The sequence below is a fragment of the Tursiops truncatus genome, chromosome X (genome assembly GCF_011762595.2).
Source record: "Tursiops truncatus isolate mTurTru1 chromosome X, mTurTru1.mat.Y, whole genome shotgun sequence".
In the NCBI taxonomy this organism is placed as follows: Eukaryota; Metazoa; Chordata; class Mammalia; order Artiodactyla; family Delphinidae; genus Tursiops; species Tursiops truncatus.
In genome coordinates this window covers 96,068,688-96,091,899 of record NC_047055.1, presented here as the reverse complement: position 1 = coordinate 96,091,899, position 23,212 = coordinate 96,068,688, and the positions used below count along the sequence as shown (strand labels likewise).

Here is a 23,212-nt window from a genome sequence, read left to right as displayed (position 1 = left end):
AAATGAAGATAGCTCTGCTCCTCTGGTTTGTTTTTGGGGAATTTTGTAAGTGATTTTTTTCCTCTTCTTCCAGGAAGCTGAAAAGTGAACTTTTGGAAGCAAAACGTAGAAGTGGGAAGACTCAACAAGAGACCGGCAGGGTCTGTGCTCACTGTCAGAGAAACCTGGGCTTGATATTCGACCGCGGAGACCCGTGCCCGGCCTGCTCACTCAGAGTGTGCAGCCAGTGCCGAGTCTCAGGCCTTGATGGAAGCTGGCGCTGCACCGTCTGTGCCAAAGTCGCGTGAGTTTCTTGCTTTTGCGTGGCAAGTCAGTTTTGATGACGGAAGGGTTTGGAGTGGGGGAAAGCAAGACGGAAGAAGAGTATTTAAAAGGTAGGGATAGAGAGTAGAACTAAAAGTGTAGCCCAGCCACAGGCTCAGCACTGCCTTGGCAGGGTGTGGTGTGTGTGTGAGAGAGAGAGACAGAGAGAGAGAGGAAGGGACAGACAGACAAAAACGGAACAATATGCTTATTTTTTTAAACTATAAAACACAGTACAACTGGAAGCCTCACAGAACATGGTCTCTTGCTGCATCTGAAAACCACCCTCTGGCTCTCTTAGAGCCATACCTGGCTCCACGTGGCTTCTCAGAAGGCACAGACAATTGCCCTTGAGACATTCTTAGACATTTGGGGTGACTGGCGAGATGAGTATCATATATCCAGCCTGCTCTTCACATCAGCTGAAGTAGCCCCTGAATTTCCTCCCAAGCTAGTTCTTGAGAAAGGGTGAAGGGAGACAGCTTTATCATTCGCCTCCGTGTTTAGCCTGCGGGAATGTCGTGGCTGTGGGTTTCAGTCTGCCAGCCAGGGTGCACATCAAGAGTCATTGTTTTCTAAGTTCAGTTGAACTGGAGTCCAAGCACGATAAGGTCTCTACTACTCCTTGGGCATGCCAAGCTCCATCCTTTTAAGAAATCTGACCCTGGATCAACTGGTACGTTTTCTCCCTCCCAAGGTCCCTTCATCTCTTCTGCTCTGGATGGCACGTAATAATCTCATCTCCAGGCAACTCCATGTTGACCTCTCTTTCCTGTGGTTGAGGTCGGGGATGCTGGCATCACATCAGGTTTACCTGGTTTGGTTGGGTTTGGTTTATCTTTTATCCTCACTAACTCATTCTCTTATAGGAGTTAAGAGGCTATCTTGGGAGGAAAAGTGAATAGTTTAGTAGTAAGAGTGAGTGACCTTCATTTCCAACTTCTCTGAATGAGGACGATTGTGTTCTATTGAGGTCTCCTGTGTTCACTGATTGCATTATTTAACCAATGTTATTTCTCCTGTACTTTTTCATAAAATTGATCATAAATTGAGCAGTTCATATTATGTTTCCACACTACATTGAGATAAGCAGCTCTAAAGAAATGAACCATTTACGTTATCTCATTTCTTTCTTTGGATACATTACTTTGATTTACCTAAGCAACCATCTTCAGTTCTTTGTCTCGCATAAATTCCTCTTCATACTTGCCTCTTAGTCATTGGCAAGCATCATTTACCAGATCTGGGGGAATGAGCACTGATGGAATCATTGACATAATGTGTTGCAACGTAGCTTTTGTTGATATTGGTATTCTTTTTCTAAACTGAGTTTAGTCATCTGCAAATCAAGATGCAGAAATAATCCTGGGTACCTTCCTGTTTTTCCCATGAAATCAAAGTATTTACTTTGGATATTTCTCCATATACATATACAGAAAAGTATCAATAATGCACTTTGCTTTCTACTTAAAAGAAACATGATACATCTGTGACTCATGTAAGTAATGCAGAAGTTGCTCTTTTAGACCCTGGACTCTTCCTAGAAAATTTGTTTCTGTGTGGGATAATGCTTTCTCCAATTCTGCTTTCCTTTACTTGGCATTTCAGAGTTGGATATAAAGGTTCTTCCAGTATAGTCAAATAATGAGTTATAGAGGAAATAATTAATGGACAGAATTTCCTCAATTATAGTTTTGCTTGTATACAATTTTGCAGGAGCATTTGTCCCTCTCCACCCTTAGTGACCACTAGAGGACAACAAATCAAATTAACAAGAAGCAAATGAATAGAAAGAGGAAAACTTGGAAAGAGGCTAGCATCCTTTCTGTTTATGAATAAAAAACATGCACATGGCTTTTTTTTTTAAAAAACTAGAGTTAACTTACACAAAAGGGCACAAATGACAAGTGTACAACAGGATTTCTCAGTTTCAACATCACTGATATTGTGGACAATATGATTCTTTGTGGAGGAGGGAGGGGGAGGGGCTGTCCTGTGTACTATAAGATGTTTAGCAGCATCGCTGGCCTCTACCCGTTAGACACCAGTAGTACTCCGCCCTTTTCTAGTGGTAACAATGAAAAGTTCCTCCAGACATTGCCAAATGTCCCCTGAAGAGCAAAAGTCACTTGGGGTTGAGAAGCAGTGGTGTGCAGCTTTGCAAATCATCACAATTTCTGTGTAACTATCATTCAGGTGAAGAAATAGAACATTACTAACACCCCAGAAACCTTTCTTCTTCCTCCTCGCAAACACTAGTCCCTTCTTATTCCCCAGGTATAAATACTCTCCTGCTAACACCATAGGTTAACTTTGACTTTTTTATATTTTATATAAATTGACTCATACAGGGTGTGTTTGTTTCTAAGTACTTTTGGTCAACAGTATGTTTGTGAGACATCCATTTTTGTTGCATTTGTCTACTTATTTTCACTGTTTTATAACTTATAGGTTGTTCCAGGTTATCCTCTCACTAGCAATGCCTGGAAGTTGATTACTTTATATTTTTACCAACTCTGTTTTTTGTTTTTCTATTTTCATAATTTTGTTGGGTGTGCAGTAGATTACTCTGCATTTTTCTTTATTACTATTGAGAATGAAGATATTTTCATATGTTTATTGACCATCTGAACATCCTTTTTTGTGAAGTACTAGTTCAGGTCTCTTTTTTTCTATTAGATTGTCAGTCTTCTATTGACTAGTGTGAAGGAGTTCTTTATATATCCTGCGTACAAACAGTGTTGGTTCCTTGTGTTGGAGATATTTTTCCCCAACTTCTGATTTGCCTTTTTCTTCTCTTACTGGTGCCATTGATTAATAGAAATCTCTAAGTTTTCATAACTCAATTTGTTCATCTTTTCCTATATGAGATTAGTGGGATTTTTTTCTGTGTTCTGTTTAAAAAAACAAAACAAAACTTTTTCTAACTCCCAAATGATGAAAATATTCTCCCATGTGATCTTCTGTAATTGTTATTATTTTAGCTTTTATCTTTACACTTACAAAAATGAGTTCCAACTAGATTGTATATGCTGTTAGTTAGGGCTTCATTTTCATATTTTAATATGGGTATCTACTTGACCCAGCACCATTCACTGAAGATTATTTTTCACTGCTGTACAGTGTTAACCTTCACAAATCAAGTATCATTTCTGAACACTCTATTATGCCTAACATTGTGCCAATGACACATTATTTTCATTATTGTAGCTTTATAATAAAATTTTATATCCACTAGACTTCATACTTTTTTGTTTTTGTTCAAAACGCCCTGAGTATTATTGGCCTCTGGTATTTTCAAATATGTTTTAGAATCAGCTTTCCAGAAAACAAGTCCTACTGGCATTTTTATAGGGGCTGCATTACATCAGTAGATACTTTTGGACAGATTTGATGTCTTTCAGTATTTAGTCTCTCAGTCGACAAACACTATGTGCCCCCTCATTTATTTGCCTTTAATTTCTCTCAGTTATATTTTATAGTTTTCCTGGTCTTATACATTATTATATTTATTCCAAGTATTTGATTTTTATGTTATTATAAATAGTATGCTTTTAAAATTTTTGTTTTCTAATTGTTGTCGATATGTAGAAATACGAATTGATTTGGGTAGTCTAATCTGTATCCAGAAATCTTTTTAAATCACTTCTTAATTATAACAGTTTCTGTGGTGCCTTTCAGATTTTATTTCTGCACAATTATACTATCTTTTCTAATTCTTATATCTTTTTTTCTTGCCATATTGTATATTTTCAATTTTATTGGTTTCTTCCTTGCTCTTTCTTTTGTTTTACTTTCTTTGAATTTATTTTTGATTAACAATTTTTTGATTCAGGTATTTAGATACTTGATTTTCCAGCCTTTGTTCTTTTATGACATATACATTTAAGGATATGAATTTCCCTGTTTTCACTGCTTTAGCTGAATCCCACACATATCAATTATTTTTATGATATTCATTTCATTCTTTCTATTTGCTAATTTCCATCATCATCTTTTTCTTTAACTATGAATTATTTATGATTGTCTTTCTTAATTTATAATTTCCTAGAGATTTTTCTGTATCCCTTTTTGATACTGAATTCTAGCTTAATTCCACTGTGGTCAGAGAACATACTCTGTGTGGTTTCAGTATTTGAAATTTGGCCCAGAATAGGGTCAGTTTTGTTAAATATTTCCTGTTTCCTTGAAAGAAAATGAATTCTGCAGGATTGATTTGAGTATCCTAGTTATGTCTTTTAATGATGTTTGTTAACTGTGTTGTCCAAATCTTCCATATCCCTACTGATTTTTTTATCTACATATTCTGTCTGATATTGAGAGAAATATATACTAACCTCTCTCAATAATGATTGTGGATTTTCTATTTTTCCTTTTAGTTTGATAATATTTGCTTTATATATGTTGAAGTTAGAGTCTTGAGTGCTTAAATATTTAGAATTATGAGATTTTACACATGTACAGAAACCTTTATAATTATGAAAAATCTTTCCTTATCTCTAGTTATGATTTTTTCCTTGAAGTTTACTTTGCAATTAGTATGGCTGCAATAGCTTTCTTTGGTTAGTGTATGTTTGGTAAATCCTCCTTATTCTTTACTTTCAACCTCTCTGTTTCCTTATGTTTAACGTGTGTCTCTTGTAAGCAGCATATAATTGCATGCACATGTTTTAAATCTAGTCTGACAATTGTCATTTAATTAGTATATATGTTCCATTTGTAGTAATGAAATAACTCACATATTTTACTTAAAATCTGCCTCTCATTTACTCATTCTCTCTTTGTCCCATCTATTCTGTTCTTTTATCTCTACTTATTTGCCTTCATTTAGGTTGTCTAAGTATTTTTCTATTTATCTCCTCTAATATCTATACATTTTTTATCACTCATCTAAAGATTACTCTAGAGATTACAACATACATTCTTGACTTGTTAAAATCTAATATTAATTAGTACTTTTGGTACTTCCAAGACAATAGCAGGACCTTAAGACTCTTTAATTCCCTTTACTCCCCTCCTAGTGCTATTGTATATTTTAAATAGCTGTATGTCTATCTATATCCGTGCACACACATATACACACATATGTATTTATACTTACAGATATATATAGCTTGTCCTAGTCCATTCAGGCAGCTGTAACAGAACACCATAGACTGGGTGGCTTTTAAACGGCAGCCATTTATTTTTCGTAGTCCTGGAGACTGGGAAGTCTAAGATCAGGGTTCTTGAAGATTTGTTGTGTGGTGAGGGTCTGCTTTCTGGTTCATAGCTATAGTCTTACTGTGTCCTCACATGGCAGAAAGGGCAAGGGAGCTCTCTGGGGTCTCTTTTATAAGGGGATCAATCACCTCCCAAAGGCTCCACCTCCAAATACCATCACATTGGGAGTTATGTTTCAACATTTGAATTGTGGGGGGGATATATTCAGTCTATAACATACTTAATCCCACAAGATATTATTATTTTGTAGTCAGTGTTCACTTAAATTTACTACATAGTTACCCTTCTTGTTGCTCTATATTCTTTATTACTACATCTCTGTATTTCTATCTGGCATAATTTTCCCTCTGCCTAAAGGGTAACCTTTAGCATTTCCTTTAGTGTAAGTTCTCCTAGTGATAAATACTCTCAAATTTTGTTTTTCTTAGCATGGCTTTATTTCACTCAGTTCCAAACATGTTTTTGCCAGCTTATTCAATTCTTGGTTAGAAGTTGTTAACTTTCAGTAATTTGAAGATATTATTCCGTTGGCTTCCGGTTTCCAGTGTTTCTGTTAAAAAATCAGATGTCAATATACTGTTGCTCCTTTGAAGGTAATGATATTTTTCTTCAATTACTTTTAATATTTTCCCCTTTTCCATTGGATTTTTAACAGTTATTATACCACACCTAGGTGTGATTTTCTTTGTATTTATCCATCTTGGACCCTGAGTCCCTGAGAGAGCGGATCTGTTTTCAGATCACATTTATTCCTAGGGAAGAGTCCTACAGGGTCTCAAAATATACCTATTAGATAAGAGAGTTGATTGATTTTATATATTATAAATAGTGGAAATAAGAACACTAAGAGGATAGAATGTGTGTTAGTAGAGTTGGATGGAATAAGTATCAAAGTTTGTCTGTTTGTTTTTTCCACCCAGCTCTTTTCCCGCCAGACTCTGCCCAGGTGTGGTTTGCCATTTCAGGGCAGTGAAGAAAGGAAATGGGATTTTAACAAATGACTGACCTTCCAGTTGCAGGGTCTGAGGACTTAAGGAATTTCTCAGTAACTATTTCTTCAATTCTTATACAGTATTCTTTTATTTGATCCCTAGTATTTAATCATTTCCATTTTTTATTCTATTACTGTTTACCTCTTCCCTATACCCTGGGCCCTCATTTGCTCAGACAACAGTAACTAGGGACTGTGACTCATGGGTCTTTCAATCAATCAGGAGTTGCCTCAAGCTTCTGTATGGGGAGAGTAATTTTGTCTTTAATTTCTAAATGCCAGTTGTAATTACTGAAACATTCTTTTCAGTACAAGACCCAAGGGGCTTGTGTATTCGTGCATTGCTAATGAAAGTTTTGCCATCAACTCATCTGCTAGTCAGTATGGATGGTAACTGCGGGTCTAATTCACACAAAATTTCCCCTAAATCTTGTCAGATCAACATTAGGTTATATATATAGAGAGAAACTTTTAATGTGTTAAGTCAGTGGAATTTGCAAGTTGTTCATTATGGAAGTTAGCCTACCCAAACTAACATAACCCCTTGCTGTGTTTTTTCCTCTTAATATTTATATGCTATATACTTTACTTATCTTATTTATTATCTTTCTTCCTCCACTAGAATATAAGCTTCATAACCATGAGGGCCGGGTTTTTTATCTAATGTTCAATGAAGTAGTTCTAGTGCCTAAAAGAATCCCTATAGCAGGTACTCAATATTTGTTAAATGATTAGATGGATGGATGAATAAGCAAATGAATGGATAAATGAATGAATGAATAAATGGCAGGGTCCCACTTAAAGCATGTCAGGCTTAAGCAAGTTATGGAACAAATGTGGTTTTCTTCTGTCAGGAGAATGGAATTAAAATACACGTACACACACACACACACACGTACACACACACACACACACACACACACACACACACTCATACACATGAGAGACGTGCCAAATACATTCGCCTTCTGAACAGAGCAAATTTCCAGCTGTCACTGAAAGGTATAAGACAAGTTGTTGTCAGAAGGGTGTAAGAGTAAATAATAACAAATTGAAGGTTCCATGTCCTCCTTAGGAGATGTTAATGCATCAATACAGAACTTCTGACTCACTTGTACTTCTTTTATTGGTATAACAATAACTTAATAAACCCAACTCTCCACTTATCCAATTGATCTATCCTTTGACCCATCCATCCATCCGTCCTACAACATTTATTGATAACCTATTGGTATACTAGGGGATAAGGATACAAAGATGAATAAAACATGGACTACACTCAGTGGTTTCAGAGTCTAAGGAGGAAGATGAGTTTATTACATTATTGTCTCAAAGTAGAGGAAGAAACAGAGCTCTCATTGGTTCTTACACCTCATTGACAACAACAATTAATAGTTGTTAGCATCTGTGACAGCTGGAAATTTACACGATGAGTGTTTAACTTGATATAAACAAAATCCCTCCTCATTTTTTAAAGCTGAAAACAGAGACCATTATTTCTTCAATATTCCAGCTATGAGTCTACGAGGTCTCAGAGAGTATCTGTCAGTGCTGGAAGTATTTTATTTGCTGTTCATGGAGTGGTTTTCAAAAAGGAAGTGTGAATGATATTTTATTGGCAGTGAATGTCCTTTATTTGTTGTGAGAGAATGCTGCAGTGCCAGTGGGCTGTCTCCATGTTCAATAGACCATAAAATTGAAATTCCCACCTGTGACCTCTAAGAGATGAAATGAGTCAGAAAGTGACTCATTCTCTAATCAGTTGGAAACACAACCTTTATTGTCATTTACCTTGGATTGGATAAAAGTAAAGAGATTTTATTGCTGTAGCACTGAAAACGATTACAGCAAGGACGGATAGAGGGAGGCTCCCTCTTACAGTGGGCTGAGCAACCCTTGACATTTTCTCCAACCCCTTCTGGTTTTAACAAGTTGGTTGCTGTTGGTCTAGTTTTAAAAGTAACTCTATAGAAATAGAATGAAGGGGATCCCCGACACAGCCAGTTAGTTCATGTTGCTATCTTAATGAGACCTACAAAATTCTACATGATTATGTTAGCTGAGGCAGTTGCCATGCAACACAAAGACAGTCATAACGATCATTTTTCCTAATTAGCACCTCAGTTGAACTCAGAAAGACCCCTAAGATAAAAGTGACATGACAGAGATCCCCCAAATGAAATAGTTCTAATATGATATTGATGAGCTGATCTTATATATATTCGTGCCATGTGGTGACATTTCATGCTGCTGTATGACCTTGTGAAAGTCTTTGTAATTTTAAAGGAGGAACCTGGTGGTTGTGTTTTTGATGAATTTGTAGTGATTACTGCCAACAGATGAAATATAACTGAAATAGACAAAATATTAGTTTCAGTAACTTAAAAGAGGATAGTACCAATGGTTGGAAGATACACACAGAGAGTGCAGGAGGAAATATACAGTGCTTTGTTATGAGGAAGAGAAATACAGCTCCTGACATCCGGAAACTGATGTAACATTTACATGTGGGCCTTGATGTTGTTGGGAGCTGATCTGGCGCTCACAGGCAGGCTGTGGCGTTCTCCTGGTGGACATAAACGACCTCAGAGCACCAGCCTCCCACACGATCACTCTGCAACCAGGATGAAGTGAGAGAAAATAAGAATACTTCATGATCTTGTCTAAGCATAGACCAAAACAAGGTGACTGGTCAAGCCACAAAGTATCAGACATCCCCCTCTCTTGGCTAATGTGAATCTCCTGCTACCTCCTTACCAATTACAGCTTTAGCCTTCTAGTTGGCCCATCTTCTTGGTAAAACTTAAGATACCAGCCATAGCGTTGTCCCCACTTCCTGACATCACCTAATCTAGAGCAAATCCCTGTTGCCTTGAACTCTCCCGATAATTACCTACCATAACCCAAAATTCTATATTAAATCCTTTCAAACGCCCTCTTACTGAGACTTCCTGTGGTTCTTCGTGGCATGTGTTTTCCTTCATTGCAATGAACAAAAACCTCAACTTGTTCAACTTGTTCTTGGCGATCTTTTGGTCTCATGGGTATTGGCAGTTGCCACATAGTCATTTCAAAATCAATCCTAGTTTAACAAATTTCTATAATCTAGTTACAAGGGAAAGATTCACATCAGAGTAACCCCACACTGACCCACAGATTTTGGGGGTGGTAAGAAGCTGTTTTGAGTGCCTTGACATGCTATTTTCAGTCACTTATTAATCATATACAAGAGCCCTCCCCTGTTTTTAGAATGCTCTGTTCACTGTGGTTTAGTATCTTAATACCTACATAAACTAGAGGGACTTTTTTTTAATATGGAAGTGTCATACATATCAAGACACTCTGCATGTACTGTTTAGACAATAATAAAGGAGTGTCTGTATTCAGTACCCAGTTTAAGAATGAGAGCATTCTTGTTTTGCATTTTTTATTCCCTTGCTTTACTTTATGGTTTTACTGTCTACTTGGATATATCCCTAAGTAATATATTTTCTCATTTTTGAATTCTATAGAAATGGAAATCATACTGTGTATTCTTTTTTTTTAACATCTTTATTGGAGTATAATTGCTTTACAATGGTGTGTTAGTTTCTGCTTTATAACAAAGTGAATCAGTTATACATATGTTACCATATCTCCTCCCTCTTGCATCTCCCTCCCTCCCACCCTCCCTATCCCACCCCTCTAGGTGGTCACAAAGCACCGAGCTGATCTCCCTGTGCTATGCGGCTGCTTCCCCCTAGCTATCTATTTTACGTTTGGTAGTGTGTATATGTCCATGCCACTCTCTCACTTTGTCCCAGCTTACCCTTCCCCCTCTCCATATCCTCAAGTCCATTCTCTAGTAGGTCTGTGTCTTTCTTCCCGTCTTACCCCTAGGTTCTTCATGACCTTTTTTTTTCTTAGATTCTATATATATGTGTTAGCATACGGTATTTGTTTTTCTCTTTCTGACTTACTTCACTCTATATGACAGACTCTAGGTTCATCCACCTCACTACAGATAACTCAATTTCGTTTCTTTTTATGGCTGAGTAATATTCCATTGTATATATGTGCCACATCTTCTTTATCCATTCATCTGTTGATGAACACTTAGGTTGCTTCCATGTCCTGGCTATTGTAAATAGAGCTGCAATGAACATTGTGGTACATTACTCTTTTTGAATTACGGTTTTCTCAGGGTATATGCCCAGTAGTGGGATTGCTGGGTCGTATGGTAGTTCTGTTTGTAGTTTTTTAAGGAACCTCCATACTGTTCTCCATAGTGGCTGTATCAATTTACATTTCCACCAACAGTGCAAGAGTGCTCCCTTTTGTCCACACCCTCTCCAGCATTTATTGTTTCTAGATTTTTTGATGATGGCCATTCTGACTGGTGTGAGATGATATCTCATTGTAGCTTTGATTTGCATTTCTCTAATGATTAATGATGTCGAGCATTCTTTCATGTGTTTGTTGGCCATTTGTATGTCTTCTTTGGAGAAATGTCTATTTAGGTCTTCTGCCCATTTTTGGATTGGGTTGTTTGTTTTTTTGTTATTGAGCTGTGTGAGCTGCTTGTAAATTTTGGAGATTAATCCTTTGTCAGTTGCTTCATTTGCAAATATCTTCTCCCATTCTCAGGGTTGTCCTCTGGTCTTGTTTATGGTTTCCTTTGCTGTGCAAAAGATTTGTGACTCTTTTGGCTCAACGTTTTTTTTGTGAAATCTATCCATGTTTATGTGAATACCATTCCATTCATCTTCACTGTTGTATCATTCTATAATGTATCTGTTTTCTTGCTGATGCAGATTTTTGTTGTTTTAGTTTATAATGTTACAAAAAAATGCTGCTATGACATTCTTATACATATGGCCTAACAAACATGTACAAGAGTTTCCTTGGGTAAGGTTTTTAAACTGTGAGTTATGACCTATTGGTGGGTCATGACCAGCATTTGAGAAAAAAAGGAAACAGAAAATGTCAGCATATATAAAATTATATGTATGTAAGTATATATATACGTGTGTGTGTGTGTGTGTGTGTATGTGTGTGTGTGTGTAGTTTTTTTCTGGATTGTGGTATAAAACATACTTTTTTCTTTCCAATTCCCCTTTCCCCCATCCCCACCTCCGATAACCATAATTCTGTTCTCTTTTTCTATGTGTTTGGGGTTTTTTTTGAAGTATAATTGACCTCCAACACTATGTTAGTTCCTGGTGCACAACATAAGTCTAGTTTACATCTGTCACCATATGAAGATATTACATTATTATTGACTATATTCCCCATGCTGGACATTTCATCCCCTTGAGTCATTTATTTTGTAGTTGGAAGTTTGTACCCTCTAAATCTCCCTCACCTAATTCACTCATCCCCTCGCCCCCTCCCCTCTGGCAACCAGCTGTGTTTCTTACTGTGACCTCTGCCAAAAATGTTTGAGAAGACTCCGGTAAGGAGTGCACCTAGGAATGAAATTGTACGGCAAATGGTATGAGCATTTTCAGCCTTATAAGATGATAAGTTGTTTTTTATAATCGTTGTACCAATTTAAACTCCACAAACATTGTATAAAAGTTTCCTTTACAATCTTACCAACACTTGGCATCATGAAGAATTTTAATTGTTGTCCAACTGGTAGATATAAATGGATATCTTATTATGATTTTAATTTGAATTTTTCTGATTACTAATGAGGTTGAGCATCTTTTCATAGGTTTATTGGCTGTTTTGGGTTCCTCTTCTGTGATATGACTATTTATATGTTGCCAAATTTTCTATTAGGCTGTTAGTCTTTACTGATTTGAAGGTGTTTTTTTATGACCCCCTTCATCTCTAGAAATGCTTTTGCCTTAAGGTCTATTTTGTCTGCTATTCATACAACGATATCAAGTTTCTTTTGGTTAATATTTACGTGGTATATATTTTTTTACCATTTGCCTTTCAACCTTCCTGTGTCCATATGCTTAAGATGAGACTATATAGCGTATCTGCTATTTTAAATTATATGTTATATGTATTTAAATATTTGCTATACATATATGCTGTATGTATAATGTCTACATATACCTGCTATGCATATATGATATATAATTGTTAAAGTTTAATTTGACAATATTTTTTCTTAAACTATAGAGTTTAGTCTACTTATATTCATTGTAATCACAATATTTGCATTTGTTTCTATTGCAATTACTGTAATATTTGCTTTTATTTATATTATCTGTAGATTGATTGAAGTACTATATTTTTCTCATTCCATTTTATCCTCTCTACTAGTATAGATATTATATGAATTTTTATTTTTAGTGGTTACCCTGGAAATCACAACATTCATATTTAATTTTATAAATCATTAGTTATAGCCTTCTTCTAATCAGTAAAAGGAACTTGGTATTCTTAAACTCCAAATATCATCAGCCTGGCTTGTATATACTTTTTGACCTATGTTTTAGACGTACCTTATTTTCAATTCAACAATTTAGATATTATCATTTTTGTTTTACATCAACATTTGTTTAGATTTATCCACGTGTTTTACCAATTTCACTTTTCACCATTCCTTTTTATATCTCAGATCTACTTTAATTAACTCTTCTTGAAGTAAAGTCTTTAGACGTTCCTTTAGTGAAACTCTATTGATGGTAAATTATCTCACTTTTTATTTTACTGAAAATTTTTTTGTTTTACTCTTATTCGTAAACAGTGTTTTCTCTGGATATACAGTTCTAGATTGATAGTTATTTTCTCTCAGAGCTTTGTAGATATCATTTCACTGGCTTCTGGATTTCATTATTTCTACTGAAAGTCAACTGTCATCCTAATCATCATTCCTCTGTATGTAATCTGTTTTTTTCCCCCTCTCTAGCTACGTTTAAGATGTTCTCTTTATCTGTAGTGTTCTACAGTTTCACCGTAATATGCCTAGGGGTTTCTTTTTACTTTTCCTGTTGGAAGGGAAGAAAGGAATAAATATATACCATCATCTCCATAAGGCCAGGGTCCTTGTTTGTCTTTTTCACATCTGTACTCTTAGCCTTAGCACAGGGCTTAACACATGTAGGAATGCAATAAATATTTGATGTGTAATGCATAAATTTATAAATAATTCTAGTTTCCTTATGAATAGTAAGAAAGAAACTCATCTTATTTCAGCATATCTAATAAGCGTGTCTTATCTCAGATGTCTCTGGTCACTAGTAGAAGATAAAGGAAGAAAATGAATCTTTTGGTCACTGCTCTTCTTTTTTAGGATAAGATTACCTATTTTCCCCCTGTAAATCTAAGGACAACTTAACTTGACTTTACATTTAAATAAGCTTCCAAGTGAAAGTTTGAACTCCATGAGTTTAATGTTAAAATTAGGGCCTAGCAAATTCTGAATACTCAGTAATCATTAATCAGAAATAATGAGTGTAACTCAATTTCAGTCAAACTCACTCTTTAGAGTATGACCTATAGGAAACACATCGTCTATTCTGAGCCTTGTATTTCTGAAATATTAGATTGATGTGGCAGAGAAGAATATAACTTTTATAGTGGGTGTCATGTTTATTTTCCTTCCGCTTTTACCCCTCCTTTATTCCTGTCACTCTGCCCCCAACACAGAGGCACACTTGCAGGCACGTGTACATGCACACACACACAATCATAGCCCATCATTTGAAATGCTACGTGTTATTCCTTGGCTTCTGTACGTTTTCACCCTTACTCAAAGCCTTGTCATACCTGACAGCTTCAAGTTCTTTACTGACAATTTTGCCAAATATAAAGGGCTTTCGGTATAAATCCTGTTTTTGTCATAACACTGTGTAACTTTGGACAAGTTATTTAACCTCTGTGAGCTTTGATTTCCTCATCTGCAAATTGAGAATAACATAGCTACTTTATGGCTTATAGTGAGGATTCTAGGTGTCATGTGTAAAGTGGCTAATGCATGACTTGGTGCGTGGTACACACGGACTCAGCATTAGCTCCCTGTTCTTCAGCTAAGCCTTCCATCTACCTCCAGGACTTGAGAAGGTGGCAAAGGCATGATCCCAAGAGATTGTTCTGATGTTGCAGAGTTCTGAAACGACAAATGACTCAAGTCCATATCTGAGTCGAGCAAATATAAGGATTATAGTTATTGTTCTTACAAGGATAGCAAGAAGTAATGACTGACAATTCTGGGAAGATCTTATTTGTGTTAGGTGTTGGCAGCTCTAGGCATATATGGTAAAGATGATATGGAGGCCCATTTCCTGGGGCATGTAGACCTGGTGTGGCCCTCTTTCCCCTGTCACACATGAAATGGCCATCGATGTGCCATCCACCTCACCCTGTATCTCAAGAACATACCAAAAAACAAAGACAAAAAAACCAACTCAAACAAACAAAAAATACAAGCTGAGGCTTTGGCATGCCTCTCTTAGGTGGTTCTCTATCGCTGATCTGTATTATTCCCCTTGCTCTTGTTTCTTTTTGTGTCAATTCTTTGTTCTATTGCAGAGGTTGGCAAACTTTTAAAACAATAAGATGCCAGACAGTAAATATTTTAGACTTTGTGGGCACTGTGGTCTCTGCTGTAACTACTCAAGTTTGCAGTTGTAGCAGAAAAGCAGCCAGAGACAACACATAAACAAATGAGCATGGCTGTGTTCCAATAAAACTTTATTAATAGACACTGACTTCTGAGTATAATTCATATTAATTTTCACATGTCATGAAATCTTCTGCTTTTGATTTTCCCCAACCATTTAAATTGTAAAAACTATCTCTAGCTCGTAGGCTGTACAAAACAGGTAGTGAAGTGAATTTGGCCCACAAGCCATAGTTTGCCTACCTCTGCCCTATTCTTCCTCTGAATTTTTCATAGGTATCTTCTTAGAACCCATGCAAATCATTTCCTGAGTTGAATACTAAAACAAATAGGTTTTTATGTTTAATGATTCTGTTAGTTTTCTGTGGCCACCATCACAAATTGCCACAATTTAGCAGCTTAGAACAATGTAAATATATGATCTTGATGCCGAAAACTCGGCCTCCATGCACCAGTGCCGAATTGAATCTTGCAGACAGAGTTTTGGGTGAAGTAGAAAAGGATAGCTTTATTGCTTTACCAGGAAAAGGGGGACACGGCAGGCTTGTGCCCCTGAAGAACTGTTGTCCCAACCTGAGAGGATTTGGTGTGAGGAGTTTTATAGCAGTGGTTCAAGGAGGGGGTTGCTGTTAAGATTAGGTTGTGTGCAGGGCCTGCACTCCTTTAATCTGGCCTCAGGTAGTCTCTTGATGAGCTTCTCTGGTTCCTTTAATCTGGCCTCAGGTGGTCTTCTCTGGAATGAACAATGCTGACATCTTCCATTTGTTGGGGGTTTTAGTTCTGTAAAGAGCTCAAAGATACTGTTATGTGTATCCCTTGAGGGGGCACCAGGACCCTGCCCCAAGGCTGCACTGTTGTTTCTTGACTGCTCCTCCCTTGTCTCTGCATCTCCTCCCTCCTCTGATTAGCAACTGTTCCGAATCTGCCCTTTGGAACACAGGGAAGGTCACAGAGGCTGTAGTCCGTTCCCTACAAACAAGAAACAACAGAAAGGCCTCTGTGCCCAGGAGCCCCACAGGGTCCTGCTCGGTTTCAGTCCCACAGTTCCGTAGCTCAGGAGTCTAGTTTGGCTTGTTTCTCTACTCTCAGTTCACTAGGCTGAAATCAAGGTGTCCGCTGGCTGAGCTCCTATCAGGAGGCTCTGGGAAGATTCCACTTCCAAGCTCATTTTCATGGGCAGATTCTGATTCCTTGTGGCTGTAGGAACGAGGCTTCTGTTTCCCCACTGTCTGTTAGCTAAGAGCCAGCCTTTGCTCCGAGAGGCCTGTCTCTCTGATCCTTGCATATGGACCTGTACATCTCAGAGCCCTCTTCTCACGTTTGCAATCTGTCTGACTTCCCATTCGGCAGCATCTCAGTATCCAACTTCCTCCTCTTCTTCCTCTGTTTTTAAGGGCTCAGTGATTACAGTGGGCCCACCTAGATAATCCAGGACAAGCTCCCTATTTCAAGGTCAGCTGATAGGTAACTTCAGTTCCCTCTGCAAAGTTCAATCACAGCAGTACCTAGATTAGCATTTGATTGAATAATTAAGGGACAGGAATCTAGAGGCAACATCTTTAGAATTTAGAATTGAACAATTACCACGTAGATTTCCAACGTAAGTACTAATGTATAAGTCTAGATCACTTAAGATGTATCCAGAAATAATTTAACCCATTCAAGTATTCAGTTTGGGTGTATTTTATAAAGTTTTGGAGCTAATCCAATAATCCTTGCTTCTCAGTAGATGCTCTAGCCACTTGAGAGGAAATTTGAGGTGTACATGCTATGGTCATTCAATGAATAATTTGCTCCAAGGATGACATTTTCACTTTTTTCCCAGTAGTAGAACTGGGTTTCATAGATAACTTACCTTTGTTTCCTGCATTCAGTACTAGTTCAGGATAATTGCTGTGGAGAACAAATTGACATATTTTTCTGGAGTGATTTTTTTTTTTATATTTAAGATCCAATTGTCAATTTCTAAGTCCAACCAGGTACTGAATCTCATGGATATAATACTCTAGGGCTAGAAATCTCTCTTTGACTCCTAGCTGCTTTGCCTCAGCCACCATGTCAGACTTGTCACCGATCTTGCTGATTTTCATCCTCAGTTGTTACCTGAAAACTGGGTTTGCCTCTTGGTGGGTGTTGAGCCAATAGACACAGCCAAGCCAAAGATGGGGAGAAGAAGGAAGGATTTATTATTACTTGAAGCAAGTAAGGAGAACACCAGGGATCGTTCTCAAAAGAGTGTCTCCCCAACAGCAAAACTGGGGAAGCTTTAAGCTAAGAGTACATGCATACTCATGAGGGAGCTTCAGCATAGAATTGGAGCAAGTTGACAGAGTCCAAGCTTCAGTTGATTGAAGTCAGGAGGGGCGACATTATCATTCCATCCTCCACCTGGGTGGGGGCCTTAGTTCCTGCAGAACTCAAAGATATTATGTTTATCTCTTAAGGAACCAGGACCCTGCCCCAAGGCTGCACTTTTGTTTCTTGACTGCTCCTCCCTAGTTTCTGCATTCCCTCCCTTAAGATCATTAATTACTGAGACCTGTTCCAGGGCAAGTATTTTAGCCAGGCTCAGATCACAAAATGGCTTAGGCCAAAATGGGTTCTACGTCAAGAAAGCCATTCCTGCTTCCCTTTCTCCAGGGACTCCCTAACCTATCTGCTTCATCGTGGCCCAAGTATCTTTATCTTTCTTTTCACTTCTTGCCCCCATGGTACCCTGATTCACATCTTCATCATTTCCTATCCTATCTGTTGCAATAACTTCTTCATTGGCCTTCCTGCTTCTGGTTTCTCCCCCTTACAATGCTCCAGAGATGCTGTGATTCAACCTGAAATTTAGAAAAACTGCCGGAGTTCCCTAGCATCTCCAAAATGGCATTCCAACTCCTTCACTTGACATTCAGAGATTCCCATTATGTGACCCAATCCTACCTTTCAACCTCATCATTTTCCATTACAGTCCTCCATAGAGGTGTTGGGACAAGTAGTAAGTGAACATGGGCCATGTTCTGAGAATGGTAAATAGGTCTGTGTAACTGGGGTAAAGGGTTTGTGTAACCATTGCAGATGGGTGTGATTATTCAAAGGTCCTTCTTTTCCACATTCAACTGATTGTGAAACCCAGACAGGTCCTTCTACCACCTACATTTTTAATTCGTCTCCTCCTCTCTATTAGTCTTGACATTGCCCTAGCTCGGCTTTTGCCATCTCTCTCCTGGACTGTTGCCATGGCCAACCTGTCTCTTTGTCCCATTCTCTCTTTACTCTAACTCAGTCATTATATTACATCAAGGTATCGTGCTAAAACAGAGTCTGATTGGGACACCCTTGGTGGTCCAGTGGTTAAGACTCCGTGCTTCCACTGAGGGGGCACAGGTTCTATCCCTGGCCAGGGAACTAAGATCCTGCATGCCGTGCATCATGGCCAAAAAAAAGAAAGAAAGAAAGAAAGAAAACAGAGTCTGATCATGGCCCCTTTATAATTCAAAACCTTCATTTGTTGCCTACTGTTGTCATTAAAGATTATTTACCCACTGATGCAGTGGTTAAGAATTTGAGCTATAGCATAAAAGAATGAAATAGTGCCATTTGCAGCAACATGGATGGATCTAGAGATTATCATACTAAGTGAAGTAAGCCAGACAGAGAAAGACAGATATCATATGATATCACTTATATGTGGAATCTAAAATATGACACAAATGAACTTATTTACAAAACAGAAACAGACTCACAGACATAGAGAACAGACTTGTGGTTGCCAAGGGAGTGGGGAGGGATGGGTTGGGAGTTTGGGATTAGCAGATGCAAACTGTTATAAATAGAATGGATAAACAGCAAGGTCCTACTGTGTAGGACAGGGAACTATATTCAATACCCTGTGATAAGCCACAGTGGAAAAGAATATGAGAAAGAATGTATATATATATATATATATATATATATGTATAACTGAATCACTTTACTGTATAGCAGAAATTAACACAACATTTTAAATCAACTATACTTGGATAAAATAAATGTAAAAAAAAAGAACTTGAGTTATAGGCCAGACTGCTTGGGATGGGATCCTGGCTTTACGTGTGAGACACATCATTTTGTTGCTCTAAGTCTCAGTTTCCTCCTCTATAAAATGGGGATAATAATGTTTACAGAGGGTTGTTACGTGGATAAAAGTATACTGAGTATGAAGAGCAATTAGCAGATACCTGGTACATAGTACGTATGCAACTAATAGTGGCCATTAAAATCACCATAATATACTCCAAAGATTGAGATGGACTCTATAAATAACTATAGGCGATTTTTTAGCCTATAGGCTATAAATAACTATAGGCTATTTTTTACTTAATTAAGGATTTTTGAGAGTTTATTTGGCTAAAGAATGGAATTCCAATGCTGTCCTCTTTTCTTTTGAGTAGGCAGCTAAGGATTGTAACTGGCGAATGGTTTTTTGAAGAAAAGGCAAAGCGTTTCAAGCACGTCAGTGTTCTGGGCACTGATGTTGTCCGGCAGTCCATCTTAAGAAGAAGTCCAGGTAACTGAAGCAAAACTGTTTTAACCTTCATTTTGGCAGGCTAAATACCTTCCCTATATTACGTAGCAAATGAGAACAGTTGAATTTCCTGAATCCCTTGGGTCATTTCAAAACTCAGTGGCATGAAATCTGAGTCTGCAGTTCATACAAGGGAAGAGGAAGTCGGTAGAAAATAAAACCCACAGTGATTTTTCATGTATGCGACACACTGAGATTTCCAGGGGAGGCGTTTATCTTCATCACAGACGCGTCTTTTCCTGAATGCACTTCCAATATTTTACTGAACATTTAAGAAAGTGACATAAAACAGGTGAATTACATGATTCACATTGTGAAAGCAATCCTTGGTTTTTCAACAGGATGTGTTTCAGATTTCATTTAAATGTTGTTTTTTCTCATCCAGTGATTCTCAACCAGGGGCTGATATTTTGTACTGTGCCCCCCTCCGTCAAGCTAGGCGAGTGTTGAGATATGCAAGGGCGCATTTTTGATTGTCCCAATGACTATGGGGGAATTAATGGCATTTAGAGATGCTAAATGGCCTGAAATTGCGCAAGACGGTTTCACTCAATGAGGAATTATACTGTCACCAAATGCAAATAACACCCGCCCTTGAGAACGTTACTCCGTGCCTTGAGACTACAATTTAATTGGTTAAATATTGAGTGAACCTGTGTTTAGGATCATGTTTCTCAGGTATGCTGTAGTAAAGGTGGAGCAGGTGTCTTTTGGTCTGTTCCTAGGGTATCTCCCCTTTCAGACACTGGAGACAAATGCCCTTATTTTTAAGTCTGGCGGGTAGGGCTGGGAGGCTTGGACCTGATTCCAGTGCCACTTCTGGGTGTCACGGTAGCAAGGAAGGGCTTTCCCAGGTGGGTAACGTCAGGTCTGATGCCACAGTGGGACAGAGTGGAGTTAGAAGTAAGCAGTTAGCTCTGGCTGCTTCCTCCGCTCAAACCTCAGCACCTTCCAGAGTGTAGACTGTCTCTCAAGTCACGCGGTGTGTCCACAGGTGTTGGCCCTCCCGGGAAGTCTGGCTTATGTGCTCAAAAATCAGGGGATCGTTTCTAGAATCCCATGCTAGGATTTGGAGTTCTCATGAACCAGGCTCCCCTTCCCTAAAAATATTTGCAGAGGGATCGTGTATAGTTGCTCCATTGCAGTCACCCCTAGAAAGCTTATCTCAGCAAAACTCCCACAGATGAGCCCCAATCTTAGTCCTCACTTAACTGTGGAACACTCAACAGATTAGAAATAAGTGCGTGACCGGGAAACGTGGATGGGCACATCACTGCCAATTTTTTAGACTTCTGTGTCCTGTGCTAATGTAGGAAAGTGAATGAAGAATAGAAAACTGCTCTCATTTCTGGCCACTTCATATGTAAATTTGTCTTCTGGTTGTCTTTCATGAGGAGCTGAAGAAATACAAAGCCAAGAACAAACCCACCAGAACGCAGAAAAGTCAGACGCTTCGCTTTCTGCTGGGCGGAAGGCCAGCCACGATGGGCCCAGGAAAAAGGGGTAAGACCCAGCCTCTTCAAGGGAATCTTTGACCTTTGTTCCAGTCACCTGTGAAATAGATGCCTTAGTTTCTCAAGTCTAATGTCACCTAAGTGACCCAGAGAAGGTCACAGACTCATCCGAGGTAACCTTCTCCTATCATTCTCCTCAGGAAATGCAGTTTTAATTACTTTCAGTTTTAGATAAAGGTCCCTTCTGACCTGAACCTGTAAGAGTTTTTCTTTCACTTGACATATCTGGTCCTTTACTTCTGGGTAGAAGGTTTCATGCTAGGGCCAGTCTTGTCTGTAAGGAGGTGACAACTGCCTTTGTTGTAGGGTCAACATACCTCCCCCGCACCCAACCTGAGTGCTGACGCAAACTGAAACCTCCAAATCAGAGATTTATGAATAGGGCTTAAAACATTGTCTCCCCTCTTTGAAATGCGGGCCTCCTTAAGAAAGAAATCATTTGCCCACCTCACTGACTTCATTCAGAAAGCAAATATGTGTCAAGTGTTGAGAATAGGAATGGGAGGCACACGGACACAAGATTCAGGGAGGCGCTGGGAAACCCGGAGTGAGAAGATTCCATCAGGGAGAGTCAAGTGGCCCCCAAAATGCAGGTCATAAGGACCCAAAAAGCAAACTGTTGCCTTACAGCCCTGCCTGTTGTAGTCTCCATTTCTCAGGCAACCGGTGGCCAGTCTTGTGGCCGAGGGAGTGAGAATCCTAATCTACACCAAGTGGCTTTATGGTTCTTTCTGGGTAGCGTGGCTTCGTTCTCAGCAGGAGCCAATGTGAGGGGCTGCCAGTGCCTGAGCCTTCATCTGTCGCTACAGAAAGTCCATTTTGTTCTGTTCTGTTTCGTTTTTTAAAGAATCTGGAACTGTGAGTAGACATGAAACCTAAATGTCATTTGACTCAAAGACTCATGACTAACCATGTCTTTGTTAATTAGCAGAGATGAACGGGAAAGATAGCCTAGAGGGACCATACATCCTATGTGTTGAGTCTTCCTACCACGTTAAACCCATTTGTCACTCCTCGAGGCTCCCATGGTGCCTTGTACCCACGCGTCACTCGTCACTCGGTGCCTTGTGCCTGTGCGTCACTCGTCACTCGGTGCCTTGTGCCCATGCGTCACTCGTCACTCGTTACTTGGTGCGCTCTGACACAAAGCCCCTCCCTGCACAAGAATGTAAAGTAAATGAACTGGTCTCGCTCAATACCACCCCCATTTAATCGTAAGCTCCTTTAGTGCTGGCCCAGTGTCTTTTTTGCTTTTGTGCTACAGTATCCAGCATGGTGCCTGGCCCATCGAAAAGAATCAGTGGTCTGATTGAATTAAACTCAGAGCCCACAAGTGCTTCTAGGAGCTGTAGTGCCCAGACCCCAGGCCAGGCATCACTGTGTGGGTTACAGAATGGCGGGCTTGGAGCTAGGAGACAACAGTAAGCCCTGCTAGAACTCAAAACTGGCATCGGATGCTTCTGTCTTCAAGGAATACAACACCTAGTCGGGAAGAAAAGGTTCAAAGGTCCACACCTGAAAAGTTAATTTGTACAGAAGGATTTTAGAAAAACATAAGATGACAATATGAGCTGCCTGAAAGCCTTTCTAAAACAACAAGACAAGGAGTTAACTACAAGAGATAGAATATGGAAATAAATAATTTAAATTTTAAATTTATTTATTTATTTATTTTTTGGCTGCATCGGGTCTGGGTCTTAGTTGCGGCATGCGGGCTCTTCCGGGCGTCTCTCTAGTGGTGGCATATGGGCTCCAGCGCGCGTGGGCTCTGTAGTTGCGGCACACGAGCTCTCTAGTTGTGGCTCACATGTTCAGTAGTTGCAGCATGCTGGCTTAGTTGCCCCACAGCATGTGGGATCTTAGTTCCCTAACTAGGGATTGAACCCACGTCCCCTGCATTGGAAGGCAGATTCTTAAGCACTGGACTACCAGGGAAGTCCCAATAATTAATTAAATATTAAATAAGTGGCTTAGATCATTGATGTCGGGAGGGCACAGGGGCCATTGGGAAAGACATGAAATTCTAAGTGGGACTTGATGAGGACTTTGAAAGATGGATGGGG

At 38.8% G+C, this 23,212-nt stretch overlaps 1 protein-coding gene across 6 annotated transcripts in view; it reads left to right on the top strand.

Annotated features, from left to right (window-relative positions):
* Positions 1–23,212, top strand: part of SYTL5 (synaptotagmin like 5) — a 235,682-nt gene that overhangs the window by 134,758 nt on the left and 77,712 nt on the right. For 5 of the 6 annotated variants that reach the window (XM_033849443.2, XM_033849441.2, XM_073799051.1 and 2 more), the window contains exons 3-5: positions 74–283; positions 19,502–19,617; positions 21,030–21,138. In XM_033849443.2, the coding sequence (XP_033705334.1) occupies positions 74–283; positions 19,502–19,617; positions 21,030–21,138 (435 nt within the window). The remainder of the gene's footprint in view (positions 1–73; positions 284–19,501; positions 19,618–21,029; positions 21,139–23,212) is intronic. The other variant, XM_033849444.1, reaches the window with a different exon arrangement.